The sequence below is a fragment of the Egretta garzetta genome, unplaced genomic scaffold (genome assembly GCF_000687185.1).
Source record: "Egretta garzetta isolate BGI_Z169 unplaced genomic scaffold, ASM68718v1 scaffold658, whole genome shotgun sequence".
In the NCBI taxonomy this organism is placed as follows: domain Eukaryota; kingdom Metazoa; phylum Chordata; class Aves; order Pelecaniformes; family Ardeidae; genus Egretta; species Egretta garzetta.
Genome location: NW_009260499.1, coordinates 73,354 through 89,017, shown reverse-complemented (window position 1 = coordinate 89,017; position 15,664 = coordinate 73,354). Strand labels below are relative to the sequence as shown.

The window sequence follows — 15,664 nt, the reverse complement described above, 5'->3', positions numbered from 1 at the left end:
TTAACTGCTTCATCCCTAAGCTCATTTGTGCCTCTGGGATGAGTACTAAGCAATACCTGGCGACAAGCTGCTGGGTTGGGGTCTGAAGAAAAGCCTGCTGAAATCAGGGAAAGGCACTTGGTGGGGGCGATCTGCCTGCCTAGCTTTGAGCAGCTAATTGCCTGAAGTGCCTGCTTATGGAATATAGCTGCTGCCTCTCTGCTTAAAGGATAGAGCCAGGAGTATCCTAAGAGCGTTAGCAAGCTGGATTCCCTTCTGGAAGTGCTCATCCATCTCCTTTGAAAGAGAAACAAAGCCCAGGTCTTAAGTTATGTGCCTCTGTGCTCGGCCTGAGTCAGGTAAATTGCAACCTTACTGCCTAACCTGGTGGTAGAATCATATTTGGACTTACCTGTCTGGTCTAGCACCTGTGGGTATGACATTCCGAGCTGTGGGTGCCATTGCCTGGAAAAAACATGTCTTGCAAACGACACGGCCGAAGAGCCCCTACACTCCCTCTTTGCCCCTTCCTCCTCATTTCTACCTTTTCTGCCTGTCATACTTTGTTCTTTCTCCCAGCTTTTCTTGTTCTGCATTTGCCTTTCTGGAAGAAACTCCTTTGCTTGAGTAAAACCTGGAGCATTGCTACGTAACCAGATCTGTTCTTCCTCCTTTCTGTTTGGTTCATGGGCCTTTTCAACAGGAAACATCTCACCCTCTGTATTTATACACTGCCTTGCACGTTAGTGTTGCCACATGTGTAATTCAAAGTGCAGCATTCACAGATCGTGCACTGGGAAGAGAATCCCACATGCAGTTGACCTTCTTCAAGCTACTCTCCACAAGGTGGGCTTCTATAGCTTTGCAAGTGTTTTGAGAAAGGGACCACACTGACCTCAAGTTATTCTAGTTGTGATCACCCCAGAGGCAGAAATAAATTCATCCTGCTATCCCTTCTGAGGTTATCCCTTTCCAAGAATAGTTTCATTTTGTGCCCTAACTAATCCATGTCACCAACCAGACTCAGCAGTCTGGTTTTCTGTCCAAATTTTCCTGTCTGATTATCCATTGTTTCCCCATCCACTCCAGGGCAGGTCTTTGTGATGCACAGATTTAGACTACCCAAGGGATCCATATCACTGTTAATTAACACTTCTGGATAGTTATCTGGTATGATGTTCTTACAGCCACAGAAAAGGGACTTGTGGATCTGTACTACGACTGAGAGTGTTAACGGGATAACAAACACACCACAGGGAGTGGGGTCAGGAACTCACCTTCTGCCTCAGGCAAGCCGGTACAATCTTTGTTAGTTGAGACTGTTCCCACTGTCCTTGTCCTTGCAATCCTCAGGCTGGTCCCCTTCCCTGGACTGTGATTTTGCTGTGTCCTGCTCAGACACAACAGTCTTGTCAGAGTTGACTTTCCTTGGGGGCAAAGGTTCTCCTCTGTGTTCAGTGCCTTCAGCATCTTCACCTCCCTTCAGTGCAAGTGTTTGCCCCTGAAGGGCAGTGTCTTGGGTCACTTCTTCCCCTCTTTTTCTCACCAGCTGTCCTTGACCTGCATCCAGTCTGTCTCCGGCTGCTGTGTCAAGCTTTCCTCCGTGGCCGTTTGAAGAGTCCTCAGTGGACTCCTGTTCTGAAGCTGTGTTTTTCTCTAAGTCAGCTCCATCTAAATTCAATCCCACGGGCAATGACAAGGTCTCCTCACTACCGTGTGTGGTGGCTTGCACAGTGCTTGGAAGGCTGCTGGGTGAAGCAGTGCTGTTAGTGCTCTCCTTCTCCTGAGAGATGTCAGCAGTGCCAGGCTTCCCACTGGCATCTTCCCCAATGCCTTCCTGACTTGGCTTGTGTCCTGGCTCTGAGTCACCTGGGATGGCCACAGACACTTCCATGCTGAAGGCCTTCATTCCTCTCCGCTCCTCCTTCTGGCCATTGTGGGCAGACTGGACCTTTCCACTTCGTAGCTTTTGTGATGAGGAGGCACCATGATCTTGGAGGCTTGGCTGTTTCACCTCCTCCTCCAGCTCAGCTGCACAGTTCTCTTCCACCCCCTCCTCACCTCTGCTCTTCCGCTTGTCCGTACCAAGGCTCCTCTGGGAAAAGAAGGAGCTATTTAGTTGAGCTTATAAAAATACCAGTATATGGTATTCCTTGTCTATGATGGTTCTCAAAACTTGAGGAAAAATTCACGGAGGCCATTAAAGGATGTAGGTGGAGAAGAGAAGCAGGGAGAAGGGACCAGAATAAGTGGGGTGGTTGTGCTGACAGGGGGTCAATGCAAAGAAGTGAACTTGCTCTCGCATCATGCCATCTGGAGAGTGCTAACGAGGGGTACATTTACCCCAACATAGAGATCTCCCAGCTCTGCACTGGCTGAGAGCCTCCAACTTTACTGACAGTGCGTGTTTTGAGAAAACTCAGCAGCCAGCCTTGGCTGATGAACTCACCTGGCCGTCAAGGTCATCCTTCAGAAGAGACATGTCCTCGCCTTCTTTTGCATCCCATCTGTCAAAAAAAAAAAATCAGAATTTAGGCCTTCAAGTTCTCATACGGCAAAGCCACTCTCCCTGCCTGACACCTGGGTAGGAATTTCTACCAGGCCCATGCATTCCTTGTCTGAGCCCCTTGGCCAGGCAACCAGAGATAAAGGTGGCAGACGTAACTGGTCCAGTTCCTTTTGGCACCTGCAAAGCACTCAGCCCATCCAGAGACACTCATCTGAGACCACTAAATCTTAATGAACTAGTTGTCATAATTCTAGATGTAAAATAAAATCCAATTGCTAGAACAGACATCTGTCGTTAGACTAATAAGATACAGAGTTTGTTTATGCCCGTGTCTGCCACAGTCTTGTCCTGCTTGCCTGACAGTGCCCAAGTGTCCCAGATCTCCATAACAGCAGACATAGAGGCAGACAGTGAAGGATAAAATTGCTTTGAAATAGCTTGGGAGGTTGGAGACATGGACATGTGCAAGCAGCCTGTGAGAATGGCCGTAAGGATCAGACTGAAGGTCCAGGGTCTCTTCCCCTCTCAGCATCACTAGCAGTTGCATGGGGTAGAGTTTGGAAAGAGGGCAGATGTGTTTAACACCTCCCCAGTACCCTACCCAGCTTCCAGAAATGTGCAGCTCTGGGATTTCCTGAGCCTGAGATGGTATCTCTGTGTTGAGTCATGCTGTTCCAAGGATTTGTGTAAGTGCATTTTGACCCCATAGTAAATTTGCGGCAGCTACAACATCATGTGCCAAAGAGGGCCACAGCTTACTTAAAGGCTGCCTGACAAACTGCTTTCTTTTGCTTGGTTGAACTTGGTAGGGTGAATATAAACCTGAATTTGCCCATGCAGTGCTACTGGGCAGGGGGGGGTCTTAGTGACCCTTACCTTCTCATATGTGGGCCTGGTGAGTTACATCACGCACACACAAACATTTTGTATATATGCACACATGTATATAATTTACACATATTTCTCCTTGCCCCATACTTTTAAAGACACCACATGTGCAAACATGCATGAGATTTAATTCTTCTCTAGACAGACTCTGCCAGGCTTACGGGCCTCTTCATTTAGCAAATCTGGGTGAAGGTACAAAAAAATGAAAACGCACACTGAGGTGACTGCAGAGTCAGGCATTTCCAGAAGCAAATGTGTTACAGTGACCCCATGTACCCTTGTGAAAATTGTGTGGGAATTACCATCACAAGCTCCACCGTACAATCATGCTAAGCTGCTTCACACTGTCTTTTTGCCTAGCAAAGTCCTTAGGGCAGGAGCAAATTGCATTTGCAAGCACCTCAAAGTGCTCTCAGAGTGCAGAGCTGGGTACAGTGTCCTTAAGCCAGAGGGTGAAGCAGCCGTACAGGGCTTAGAGATGGACCCAGCACCCAAACTACAGCCACTGAGGTCTTGTCCTGAATACAGGGTAGGTCCCTGCCACCAGCTGTGCCAGCTCAAACCACAAAAGGGCCCCTTTTCTTGGGAGTAGCCCCCACCGCTGGGGTTCTATTTTCAGTGGTGCCCTGCAAGAGCTCAAAAAGTCAGGCTGTGTGGGTAGAGCTCATCATACAAAGTGAACCGTGTTAAGTTTCAGGATGGGCTGCCCTCATGATCAATTCCCCTCTGTACTCAGCATTGATGCTGGTGGGACTGATGACTGCTTTCCCCAGATAGATATCTAAACCCAGAGGAATGATTTGCTGGCTGCAGGTTTCTGCCTCTCCCTGCTCTGTCTACTCTACCGCTACATGGCTCCTGTAGAGCCAGCCCAGAACAGACCACCCCCACAGGTCTAAAGATAGCCCAAACTAGCTAGACAGCAATTTTGAAATATTCAGCATCTCTGCCTGACATTTTCCTCCTCCCCATCATTACCACTAACACACCAGAGTGTGTTATTAATCACTAACATGCAATGAAAATACTCAGCACATTCCCTAGCATGGCTAGTGCTATTCAGGATAGATGCTGATACGGGAACCTGGCTCCAAATACTGTATGGGGTAAGGTGCTGCTGTAGGTCACCACCAGATGCTTCAAAGTGGGTCTTACCACTGTATTGGGTTGCTTGGACTTAAATGGGAGAGGAGTCTCTAAGTGATAAAGGGCAGATACAAGCAAAGATAAGGAATAATCAGCACCCCAAAGGCTCCCCAAGCTGAGGTTTGAAATGATAGAAAAGCTTCAGGAATGGCTCTTCCCCAAAGAGAAGCAGTGGAGCAAAGGATGTCTTCCAGCTTCAGAGACAAGATTACATGACCAGAGAGTCACAGGATCCCTTCTACATCATGGAGGACACAGGAGACGCAATGAAGAAGAGATAAGAAAAATAAAAGTCCATGAGTTGAGATGGATGGGCAGAAGGAGAGCTATTCTAAAGTGATTCTGGCAGGATGGAGCAGTCGGATGGTGGTGAGAGAGGTGTCCATGCTGCAGCAGACAAGGGTTTGGCTTCCTCACTTCCCCAGGTCCACAGGTGAAGGTGAGGACTTCATGGCATGATTCCATGTTCCAGCTAGTCACATCAGTAGTGTTTAAGATGCTTCTTTGTAATTTTAAATGAACCACAAATTTTCATCCTAGCAGCTGATAAATGTGAAGTACAGCAAACAAGAATGAAAATAAATAAATAAATCGATACACTTTCCAGCCCCATTTCTAATGGAGGATGTTCAGGGAGGAGTACGATGTATTGTTTCACTGTGAGATAAAATGAGAAAAAAGTAAAAGAACAAGAATAAAGAATGTCTCTGTGGAGACAATAGTATATAAGATTTTATAATTCCATCAGCAAGAGAATTTAGGCATGTAAACAGGATTCTAGCACCAGCCATTTTGGGGCCTTAAAGCCTTTAAATGCATATGAATAATATCATGACTGAACCCAGCAGCACTGGAGGAGTTAGATCCACTAAAAAGTCTCCAAGCCTCTGCACTGGGGGCACAAACATGTACTGGAAAACAAACCTTCTCAGTTTGTCACGAGAAATGGAACAGGCTGTGGAAGCCCCTGACAAGCCAGGCATCCTCTCTGCGACACATCCTCCCGGCAATACGTCCTCTGGGCCTCCCAGCAGAAGGGGCTAAACCTCGCTGTGTAAGCTGGTGAGCTGACCTTCCCCTCTCCCCAGGTAAAGAATGCATCCCAGAAACAACTGTCACTTTGAGCTGGTTGACATTGCCAGCATGCTTTGACTCCGATGTGCTTCAAGCAGGGATGTCCAAGGCACAAGGGATCTTAAGTCTGCTGGACCCATTGTGCAAATCTCCTGGTAATGGGGGGTGGTGAGAAGAGCAAGGGAATAATACGATATTATTACAGCAGGTAGAAGTGCTGATACCCAGGTATAGCCCTAGTCAGTTTGAAACGAGGAGGCTGCCTTCAGTGACCTCTCCAAGCTCTTGGAGCAGAAGAGGCAGAGACCACTGCAGGAAGAGACTCCGAGTGCTGCTTCTGAGCGGCAGCTCAATGAGATGTCGTCAAACAGCAGTCCAAGCTGGCCAGTCAGAGGCTCTGAGGCAGTCTGTACAAAACATTAAATCCCAGCCCAATATTATTTCTTTGAATTTCTGCTGTAAGACAGCTAGCCAAGGCATTCCTTCTGGACATGGCTCTGAGAGCTCAGCATAGAAGGAAAAAGAAATGGCCCAAGACCCTGTTTATGATTTCTGGAAACTAGTCAGCATCTGCCTGTCACAGGCACGCTTTGGGGCATAAGTCAACCTTTGCTGAGGAGGAGGAGAAGAGATGGATACAGGGGAGTGGGCAGGCTCTCATCCCCTCCCCTGGGTCTGACCAGGGCAGACACGGTGCCCGGGGCAGGACCTGAGCACTGGCGTTTGACCCACGGGCTGGAGCACGGAGGGAGCAGATCATAGCGTACTCCATGCATCTGCTCTGCCTGTAAAAAGGAAGCAACAAACTCTTTGTCCATTCCAAGAAGCTGCTCAAAATCAACACTGCTCTTTCGTCTACAGGCTATCCCAGCACACATGTAACCAGCCATATGCATCTCAATTGTACAGCTCAAATGTCCACAGAGCAGAAACGAATGACTGCATTAGGATTAAAGTTCAAGATTAAACACTGGAAAAGCATGAGGTTTATCATGTCATCAGGTCCTTCTAACATCATTATTTTCTGAAGCCTTTCCTTATGTTTTGCTGCTTGGGAGGAAGGACAGGGGTAGGCCATCCATCTGGATGAGCTAAGTCACTGATCCCACGCCTTATACACCTGATCCTCCCCAAAGGGCCCTGAGACACAGCCCAGCTCTCACGGTGAGACAGGGTGGGCATGGCCAACAGCTGATGACATGACCAGAATAAACTAGATGTACCACCACAGGAGGCTCCCAGGAAAACCTCCTCTGCGCCATCCCACCTCCCCAGGCCCTGAAGTGCAGGGGAACAAAAGACCCCTGCAGGAAGGAGAGAGAAAGGAAGAAAATTATCTTTGCAGTGGGTACAACTCACGTTCCTGGCAAACACTGACAGAAACCATGAGTTGCTTGCTCTCTGCAACTTCTTCCAGCCCTTGGGAGCACTGAGCATCTCTCCCGCAAAGAGACACAATCTGCTCTGTAGCAATAAGGTGGCCTGTGAACCCTTCTCAAAGCAGAGGGGATGGCGCTAGATGTGCATTTTAAAGGAACAGATGGATCAAAGTCCAAAGGAAAGGTGTCTCAAGAAACAGTGTTCTCTGATGAGCTTGGAGGAGACCTAGACAACTAATAACTGAGCCAGTTAAGTTCAGAGGGAAGAAGGGACAGCAACGCTGCACCAGAAGCCTTCCTCTTGAATCCAGTTAGCCCAAAACTGATGTGTGATTTTAGGAAAGCTGTATTCTGTAAGACGTACTATCTTTTAGAAAGGATGATGGCCTAAAGCAGGTCATTTGTGGCTGTTAAAAGTCTTACAGCCAGTGTGGGGGTGGTAGTGTCTGCACAACAGCTACCTGTGCTTTAACTTTTTATATGTAGTATCAGGCAGATATATTTTTTCCTTCTGTTTTTCTTCCCCAGTGCAGCTGTTAAGTAATTCCTGTGCATAAATTTTCTTCCTATGTCTCTCTCTGTCCACCTCCCTGCTCCCATTGTTTAGTTCTTCCCTCACTGCCCGGTAGCCCATCAATTTTAAATTTTATTTCTGTGTCTCTCTCTGGCCAGCTCCCTGGCCTTCTTTTTATTATCACAAATAACCAAATTTCAGTGGCAAACCTTGGAAGCAGAACTACGCTTACTCCTTAGGGTAGTTGTGGAGGTCTGGGAGTTTGGTTTGGCCCTGACGGGTTGGCATCTTCAGACAGGGCAGAACTGTGTGTTGTCGCCTGCAGTCTGAAGCCTCGTAAGGTATTCATAGAAAGTAACAACATAAAGCAAATCTATTGGCATGCCCATCCCGCACATCCTCTGGGAACTGCTATAATTCCCTGGCGCTGCAGTCAGCAGCTGGGGGAGAGCAAGCATGAGCACAGCTCATCAGCTTTTCTTTCCCAAGAACATTTTATTGGGGATGGAGCTAAAGAAAGGAAAGGGGTGGAATGTAACTTAAAACCAAAGCTAACGATTATTTGCATGCTGTTGATCCTGTTCTTCATCAATTTATCAGAACGAAATTTAATTTTAGAAAGTCTGATTAACTAACAGGGCTTAGGGAGACAGAAGATAACCCATCTTTATGCTGCAAGCAGTTTCCCAGTCCACAGCTTAACTAGCTGAGAGTTAGGACTGCTCAGGTGCATTTCCTCAAAGCCACTGGAAACAAGCGCAACATTAAAAATCTCCAGGCTTAGTGCAGTGCCAGGCTCTGCATGTTAGACCTACTAACTCTCCTGACACAGCAGAATCCTGCACACACAGGCCCTGCCTAACACCCTTCATTTCAGCCAAATAACAGCACGCAGCAGCTGCCCTCCAGCTAACTGATTTCTCCTGGGTAGTGCTGTGAGTACCCCTCTGAAACCCTCGTCTGCTTAGGCGTCTGGTTAACTGCACGGTCATAACTGACCTGGGTGGTTGAAGAATGCTGACATTAAAAGCTACCGCAACGGTTTTGTGTTCTGGACAAATGAAGAGGCTTGGGGTATGTAATCAACTCTTCATCCTTTTGTTGCCCACTAAAGGGCATGGTAGTTCTGTGAAGATGATTACTGTTATTAAACCGTCAGCATGGCTCCAGGAAACTGGAGACTGCACTGAAATTTAATTATGAAGAGCAGCAGGGGAGGGGGGGCCCCTGGGAGGATGTGGGCGAACCTGTAAAATGCACTCAGTTTTGCTGATATTCTGAAGTGACGTCTGTGCAAATTACTATATTGCTGTGTGCTGCCCACAGCTGGCAGGAGCAGGCCACTTCCCTCCTCACACCTTTAAGAACAGTTGTTTAAGATGAAAAGGTGTCTGTACCACAGTATCAATCCTGGTTACTATTGGTTCCATTGGGAACCATCTTTGGAGGCTGCTCCTCTGTATCAGCAGTGCCTGGAAGTCAGGTAAGATGCATTCAAGAGCTTGCTGGGGCATGTGCCAATGCTACCCAAATCTGGTCACAGAGTAACCCTCACCCCGCTAGGCTGTTCTGCAGAGAGTTGATGCAGCAAGTCAGTACGGCGATGATGCACCCTGCAAGTACCACAAACCCCACTACGTGAAGTCCTGCCAGACACAGTCTCAGGCAACGTGGACTCATCTGAAAAGATGCCATTGTGGAACAATATCTCTGTTTGTCTGTCCCTCTTCACGATCAGGCAAGGAATGAGCCCTGGACGTGCATATCACAACCAACAGCTTGCGGCACTGCTGCCAGCCTCCTTACCTTCTGGCTCTGCCAGTCAGTCTGTCCTTTCCTTTGGCTCGGCTGCTCACAGCAGGTACTGCTTTCGGACCAGGATCGCTCACACTCACTCCGTGCTGTCCCCCACCTAGAAGACATGTTGGAAGTGCCATGCAAGAGCAGGCAGAACCAGTTGATGGACCACTGAAGGGGCCAACAACCTCGTATCACTGGAAAGTACCTCTGCAGGGGGAAGCCTTTGAAGCTGTATGCATACTGTCCATATATTTTCTAAAGTAATAAATACGAAATGAGAATTTAGGGGTGTTTCTTCCGTATTTTTTATTACAAATTCCAACTATAACTTTAAATCTTGTTCCTTGGATGCAGTCTCCCTTGTGCTGTTCTTGGACAACTTGTTTTTGTTCTCCCTTGCCACACAGAACAGACCGTACCGCACAGCTACGAGAGCAGCCTCACGGTATGGCCCCAAGAGGCACTCCAAATCTACAAGAGTGCCTGGAGAGAACTCTCTCCAGGAGGGCATATCAGAGGTGCTGACATTTAGTGGGGTGACGCAACAGAGTCGTGTGGTTTACTCACCTCTCCCATCGTGAGGAAAGGACCTGTGCTGGAATTTCCTTGCATTTCTTCCCCCTGAAAGGACAAAGCAAAGCATGCGCAGAAGTGAGTGAGGTTCCGTAATGGACATGCAGCAGAAAGCTTGATGTTCAAATAGGGTGTCAGAAGGGAAAGCTTTGTTCTGCCAGTCCATCTCCTGAGAAACAGGAGTTGTGATGGACTTATGCTAGTAAAGAAGCCAGCATGTGCCACAGGGATCAGAGATGATGTGCTCTGGAATAGGATTGCCTCTCAAACCAGTGTTTGGGAAAGGAGGCAGTGCTGAGCCTCCGATTTGTGTCATACAAGGTTACAGAAACCGTGCCACTGCTCTCCCTGGGAAGGTCAAAAGCACTAGCACCCAGACGCTCAGATCCCATCCCCTGAGCACTCTGCGAAGCAGAGAGGGCTGAGACCCCAAACTGCACTCAGAGGCGTTTGCCCAGGAAAGCCAAGTTTCACAACTGACAGCCACGACAGCTGCTGTGGCACTGGGATTCGCACGATCAGCATTCACTAGCATCAGGACAGAGTCTAGGTGTCCCTTGCCAACCTTTCTTATTGCTGGGATTATCCAAGGCTGGCTCCCCATCCTTAACAAAGTCCTCTTCAAACCTGCAGGTTAAAAACAGGCATTGTCAGACCTGACCATTCTCCGCCAGCGTGCAAGAGTGTGGGCAGGAGACCTCAAGCCGACACAGGCTCCAGCCTTCGGCCCTTCTGCACCTGCCCACTGGCAAATTTGTGCAGATTTATCAGCAGGAGCTGAAACTGCATGCACTAACCAGGAGAAATGAGGCTGTGAGGCAATTCTACCCCAAAGGAGAACCTCTAAAACCTTTACATCAGTACCCGCATATATATATATATATGTATATATCTAATTCTATGAACATCCATGAAGCCTATAGATGCCTGTAGTGTAACTGTACAAGGCTCAGTTGCAGCTTCCCAAGCTTCTAAATACAATCTGAAGTAGCTTCAGGACTTGTCTTCTCAGATCAGACCTGTCAGTCAGACTCATTTGGTTGGTTTCTAATCCTGCTTGTTTTGTATTACGGCTTTTCTCTTAAAGTTGGATACACGGGGGATCAGTAGGGCTCAGGGCTGTCTTGCCAGCAACACTCAGCACCCATCAAAGTCAATTCACCTCTAATTATCAGGGTCTGAGTGACTGAAAATCTCTTGTGTTTGGTCCCATGCCTCAGCCAAAAGATTGTCCCATCTGTCTGCCCTGTAGAAACTCTTTTTCGAGCAAACCCATGTAGCGTCCCCTAACTCCACACCCTATCAAAACGTTACCTTGCTGCCGTGCTAAGTCATCCTCCAAAGCTTTCTAGCTGGTGTGCCCCAGCTGGACAAGCACAGCTGGAGGGACAGTGTTTAAAGAGGGGAAGTGTCCGACCCCATTAAGAGCTCTCCCACATCACTGTCCCCAGCATTTTGCCCCTATCACTTTGAAGTGATTCCCTCACACTGCAGTGCCTGAATGGGCTGAGTTTGAGGCGTGGAGGATTTAGGCACATTGGCCCGTCCCATGATTGAAAAGGAAAAACAAGCAGGGCAGTGAGAAAACCTGTGGACTAGCAAGGCAAATTTGTCCGTCCCTGTTTCTAGAAGTGCACCTGCACCCTCCTGCCATTGGATTTGTCCGTGTGGAGATGGAGAGGACGTTCCAGATGTAGACTGAACAGTGATCCACGCTCCCCTCCCTCCCACAGTCCAAGCCCTAGCAGGACCAAAGCCAGGCAATCTTTGTCAGTATGCAATATCTCCTATCAGGGTAGGAGACCTCATGTCAGAAAGAAAATATGAGAATCACTGATATCTGGTCCCACTGACAGACATGGTCAGGAGGAGAAAGAGACAGCGATGTGGATTTGGTTGGGGAGAGACACGTGACAGCATGGGATCTGGTCAGCAATGAACAACTGCACACAATCTCATCACTGGTTTCAGATGGCCTGCTGCAGACAAACCACCCCAGGACTGTGGAGGACCTACATGTGCTCCGACTTCTCCACATCCCAAGCCCGTCGCCACTCGCCCTTCGCGTTCTTGTGACGTGCCAGTCGTTCCAGGTCAATCTGATCTCGTTCCCTCTTCCAGCGTATGTACTCCGAGCGTTCCCGTCCTGTCATGGGGAAACTCAGATCTCCGGGGCTCTTCTGCGCTGACTTCCCACCATCCTAGCGGAGGCAAAAGAGTTTCTTGTTAACAAAAACGTCTGAAATGTCTGCATTCAGCGTACTTTGTACTGTCGCCACCAGAAATGCTCAGTAATATTTAAAAACAACTTGGAGCAAGGTCAGCTTCTCTCTCTAAAGTGATGTGCACACAGAAGGGCCCTGCCTTACCCATAGCCTAAATACTCTGGTCCCAGGGCTGGCTGACTTTACAGAAAGGGAAACTGAGGCACAAAGAAAATACAAGGCTTGCTTAGAGTCACGTTGTAAACCCATAGCCACATCAGAACAATATTCAACAATGATAAAGATAATTTGAGGCAACGCATTTCTGAGAAGTCATTCCACTTCATCTGGATTACATGAAGGATTAAAATTGCTTTCCACCTAAACCCCTGGATTCTGCCATCTGGATACATCCCTCTTGCCTTAATGAGACGGGGCTTCACTGCTGTTTCCCTAACCTGAACTGCGACGTTTCTTTGGTTCCTGCAGCAATATCTAACCCCCTGATCTGTGAAGCAGCTGCCATAAGACGTAGTTTTTCATTCTAGATATTCAGTACCTGATTACAAACTCTTAAAGCACACCGCTGTAATTCTGTGTGCAAATGGCCACAGAATTGATTCGTCCCATTTGTACCTGCAGTCACTTTAAGCACCATGGTTCACCTGCTGTGTCCCTGCTCACCTGATGGGTCCCTGCTCACCTGATGGTTTTAAAACCAAACGTTCTCAACTTTTCCTGGAAGAGGCACTTTGCTAAGGTTTACATATGGCATATAGATAGTTCCTGGAGTGCTTGCAACATCTCCCAACAGACTTTGAGTGGCTGAACTCTCACAGAAGATGCACCAGGCTAATGAATCCCCCCACCTGAAGACTTTGGGACCTTAAATCAAAGTTATGCCTATGAAATCCTTCACACTGACAGGCTTGAGAAGGAAGACAGCCTTCTGTGACCACCAGGCATCCCCAGGAACCCACAGTCACGGGGCTGGGACCAACCTTGTGCCCAGGGCACATGGTGCTGAGTGCCAAGAGCAGCATTCTCAGAGCAAAGAGGCTCTTCACCATCATTGCTTTCAGCCTCTTGGTTTATCACTCCTCCTCATGACGGACTAGTTAAGGGCTGCCACTGTTCAAAAATTTAAAGCTTAATGAAAAGATAGTTCAGAGCTGATGGAGCATGCAAAGAGGGAGAGGTGGGTAACCCAGCTGTCAGGTTAATGGACGTGGTGGAAACAGGAGCCAACTGGCCATGGTGTGTTGTCAAGCAACACTGCGTAGTGAATAGCTTAGTGCAGAGCTGAGTCCTGTGGCGCTAATTACCAGTGGATAATTCATCACTTCACACACGTGCCCTTCCATGCCAGCGACCCTCACCCTATCCCCAAACAGGAATTAACTCCTCAGCCTTGCACTGCTGATAAAAGCAGAGCAGCGGGGAAGGAGTGAATAAAGCCCTGTTACCAAGGAAACCCACCTGCGTGGGCCAGAGATGGGGTGGCAGTAATTGCTCCTCCTTTCATTAGCTGGCAGGAGCCAGGGGACTCAAGACTGCATCCCCAAGAAGGGAGAGAGGAGGTCTGCAGAAAGGCAACGCACACCAGGGCAAGGGCAAGCACTGGTCCCTGGGTTGGCACACAGGCCTGGAGATGCACCCCACAGCTTCCAGCCCCACGGCACGCTAAGGCACAGTGGGCCCTGCCACGATGGATCCTGGTGCACCCACAGAGGAGAAAAATGCAAGAGCTGAGCAGCACAGAGCTAGTGAGAGCAGGGTTCAGCCTCCAGGGCTGGAGGTTAAGGGAAGTGCCCTGCACCATTACCTTGTCCCTTAGCAAAGGGGAAGCCAAAAGCAAGGGAAAGACTGAGGCTGGTGCCCCTGTTCTCTCGTGAGTAGATGTAGAGGTGGTGGTGGGCCCGCAGAGCAGGGGAAGCTGTTCCCTGACCAGGGGCTCACCTCTGTTTGCAGCACAGCTGTAGTTAGCTGGACCACAAAGCTATCATGCTCCCCTTTTCTCCTCTGAGGGGCTCAGCTGGAATGAATGTTTAAGAGCCCATCTGTGTCCTCCTAATGAATCACACTGAGGTGGGGCTATTCAATTTGTGCTCCATTAATTAAGAGCATCTGCAGGCTTGGGGGAGCCAGCATGTCCTCCAGGGTTTGCATTAAACAGTCAGTGGGAAGGCCTGTGCTTTAATTTACCTCCATCCTACTCGGCTTCTGCTGAAGTGAGGAGCTGTAGCTAATACGGCCTGAGCCTTTCAACCCACAAGCAAACGGTTTGGGGAGAGAAACCAGCTTGGGCTGTGCTGCCGCGTGGGTGAGCACATGTTATGCTTCGTAACATCCCTGCTGCTGCGCTAGGGACTTGACAGCCGTGAAAAGGTGTGAGGGGCAGGTCCCCTGTCACCCCTTTCCAGCACTGCTGTGCTTCAGGTGTGTTAGCTGCTCAGCAAAGCTTTGGATAACTGGAGGGATGAACAGTGGGGACCACATCAGAGCACACTGCTGCTCCCTTTAGGACAGAGGCAACTTTTACTGACAGGGAGGCACATCTACTGGTTTCCTCTTCCAAGACAGGGGTTCCCCCAAAGGGACACGGGGCCCCACTCACCTTCCGGCCGTGCTCGCTTTCTGTGCCTCTGTCACTGTCTGATCTCCTCTTCTCTGCTGTTCTCCTCTCCTCTGCCTGCAAGAGCACAGACACAGCAATTATTCCAAGGACTCCTGACCCTGTGCTGACCACAACATGTAAAAACTGCCCAGAAAGGGTCCGCAAAAGAGGGAAGATTAGTTTCTGGGGCCCTGAATCAAACTGATGTGGAAAAAAAGAAGTCAGACAGTAAGGGTTGTATGAGAAAAGCATGAAAAAGGAATGTGTTCCCACAGGTCCCTCCTCCTCCTGAGCTAGAGGCAGAGAGGTGTCCTGTACGGTCCCATTTCTTTCCAAGGCAGGATCAAGTTTCAGGTACCTTTCCAGATTTGGGCCACAGACCCGGCTTATGATTCAACTGTACAAGAGCCCCTCTAAGATGCAGCTAAAAGCCAGCATGGTAAATGTGGGAGTGATTTTTGTCCCTGTCAAACACGGTGCTCTTCTACCAGGGTCCATCTGCACTTCCACTGGGTTTAGCCATGCTGCCACCAGATTGGCAAGCTCTGCTCTAGTGTTGAAAATCCCCTTGCCTGGCAGGAGGCGAAAATGAGCCCCTCGGTCTTAATGAACTACAGACACTAAACATGAGGCCTGCCACGGGCCAGGCAGTTCTCTGCCCCCACATGGGACTGATAATACAGACATGGCCATGTCAGAGGCCAGGGTTGGATCACAGTGGTTCTTGGCAAAATAGTCTCTAGAGCATAAACACCTTTTAAGAAAGGCTTTATGCCCTGGTTAGGTAGCATTGTCGGGGTGCCACGGGGAGGGCTGCTCACCGGTGCGTGCACTGAGCAGATGAGGGCAGGGTACCAGCCTGTCCCCCATGCTGCAGGGCCTCTCAGGGCAGGGGGTTGGTGCTTGCTTGGGGCTCTGCTCTGGGGTGGCCTCACGCCTCCAGGAGCGGCTCCCGCTCCCCCACGGGGGCGGCCACACCAG

General features: G+C 49.1%; 1 protein-coding gene across 1 annotated transcript in view; it reads right to left on the bottom strand.

Moving 5' to 3' along the window:
• Positions 1-1,288: 1,288 nt before the first annotated feature.
• CCDC9B (coiled-coil domain containing 9B) overlaps positions 1,289-15,664 on the bottom strand; it is a 41,810-nt gene continuing 27,434 nt past the window's right edge. Inside the window, exons 7-13 of the mRNA XM_035900108.1 lie at positions 14,684-14,758; positions 11,879-12,063; positions 10,428-10,489; positions 9,857-9,910; positions 9,296-9,401; positions 2,429-2,486; positions 1,289-2,074 (exon numbers count right to left, since the gene is read on the bottom strand). Coding sequence (XP_035756001.1) covers positions 1,289-2,074; positions 2,429-2,486; positions 9,296-9,401; positions 9,857-9,910; positions 10,428-10,489; positions 11,879-12,063; positions 14,684-14,758 — 1,326 coding nt within the window. The remainder of the gene's footprint in view (positions 2,075-2,428; positions 2,487-9,295; positions 9,402-9,856; positions 9,911-10,427; positions 10,490-11,878; positions 12,064-14,683; positions 14,759-15,664) is intronic.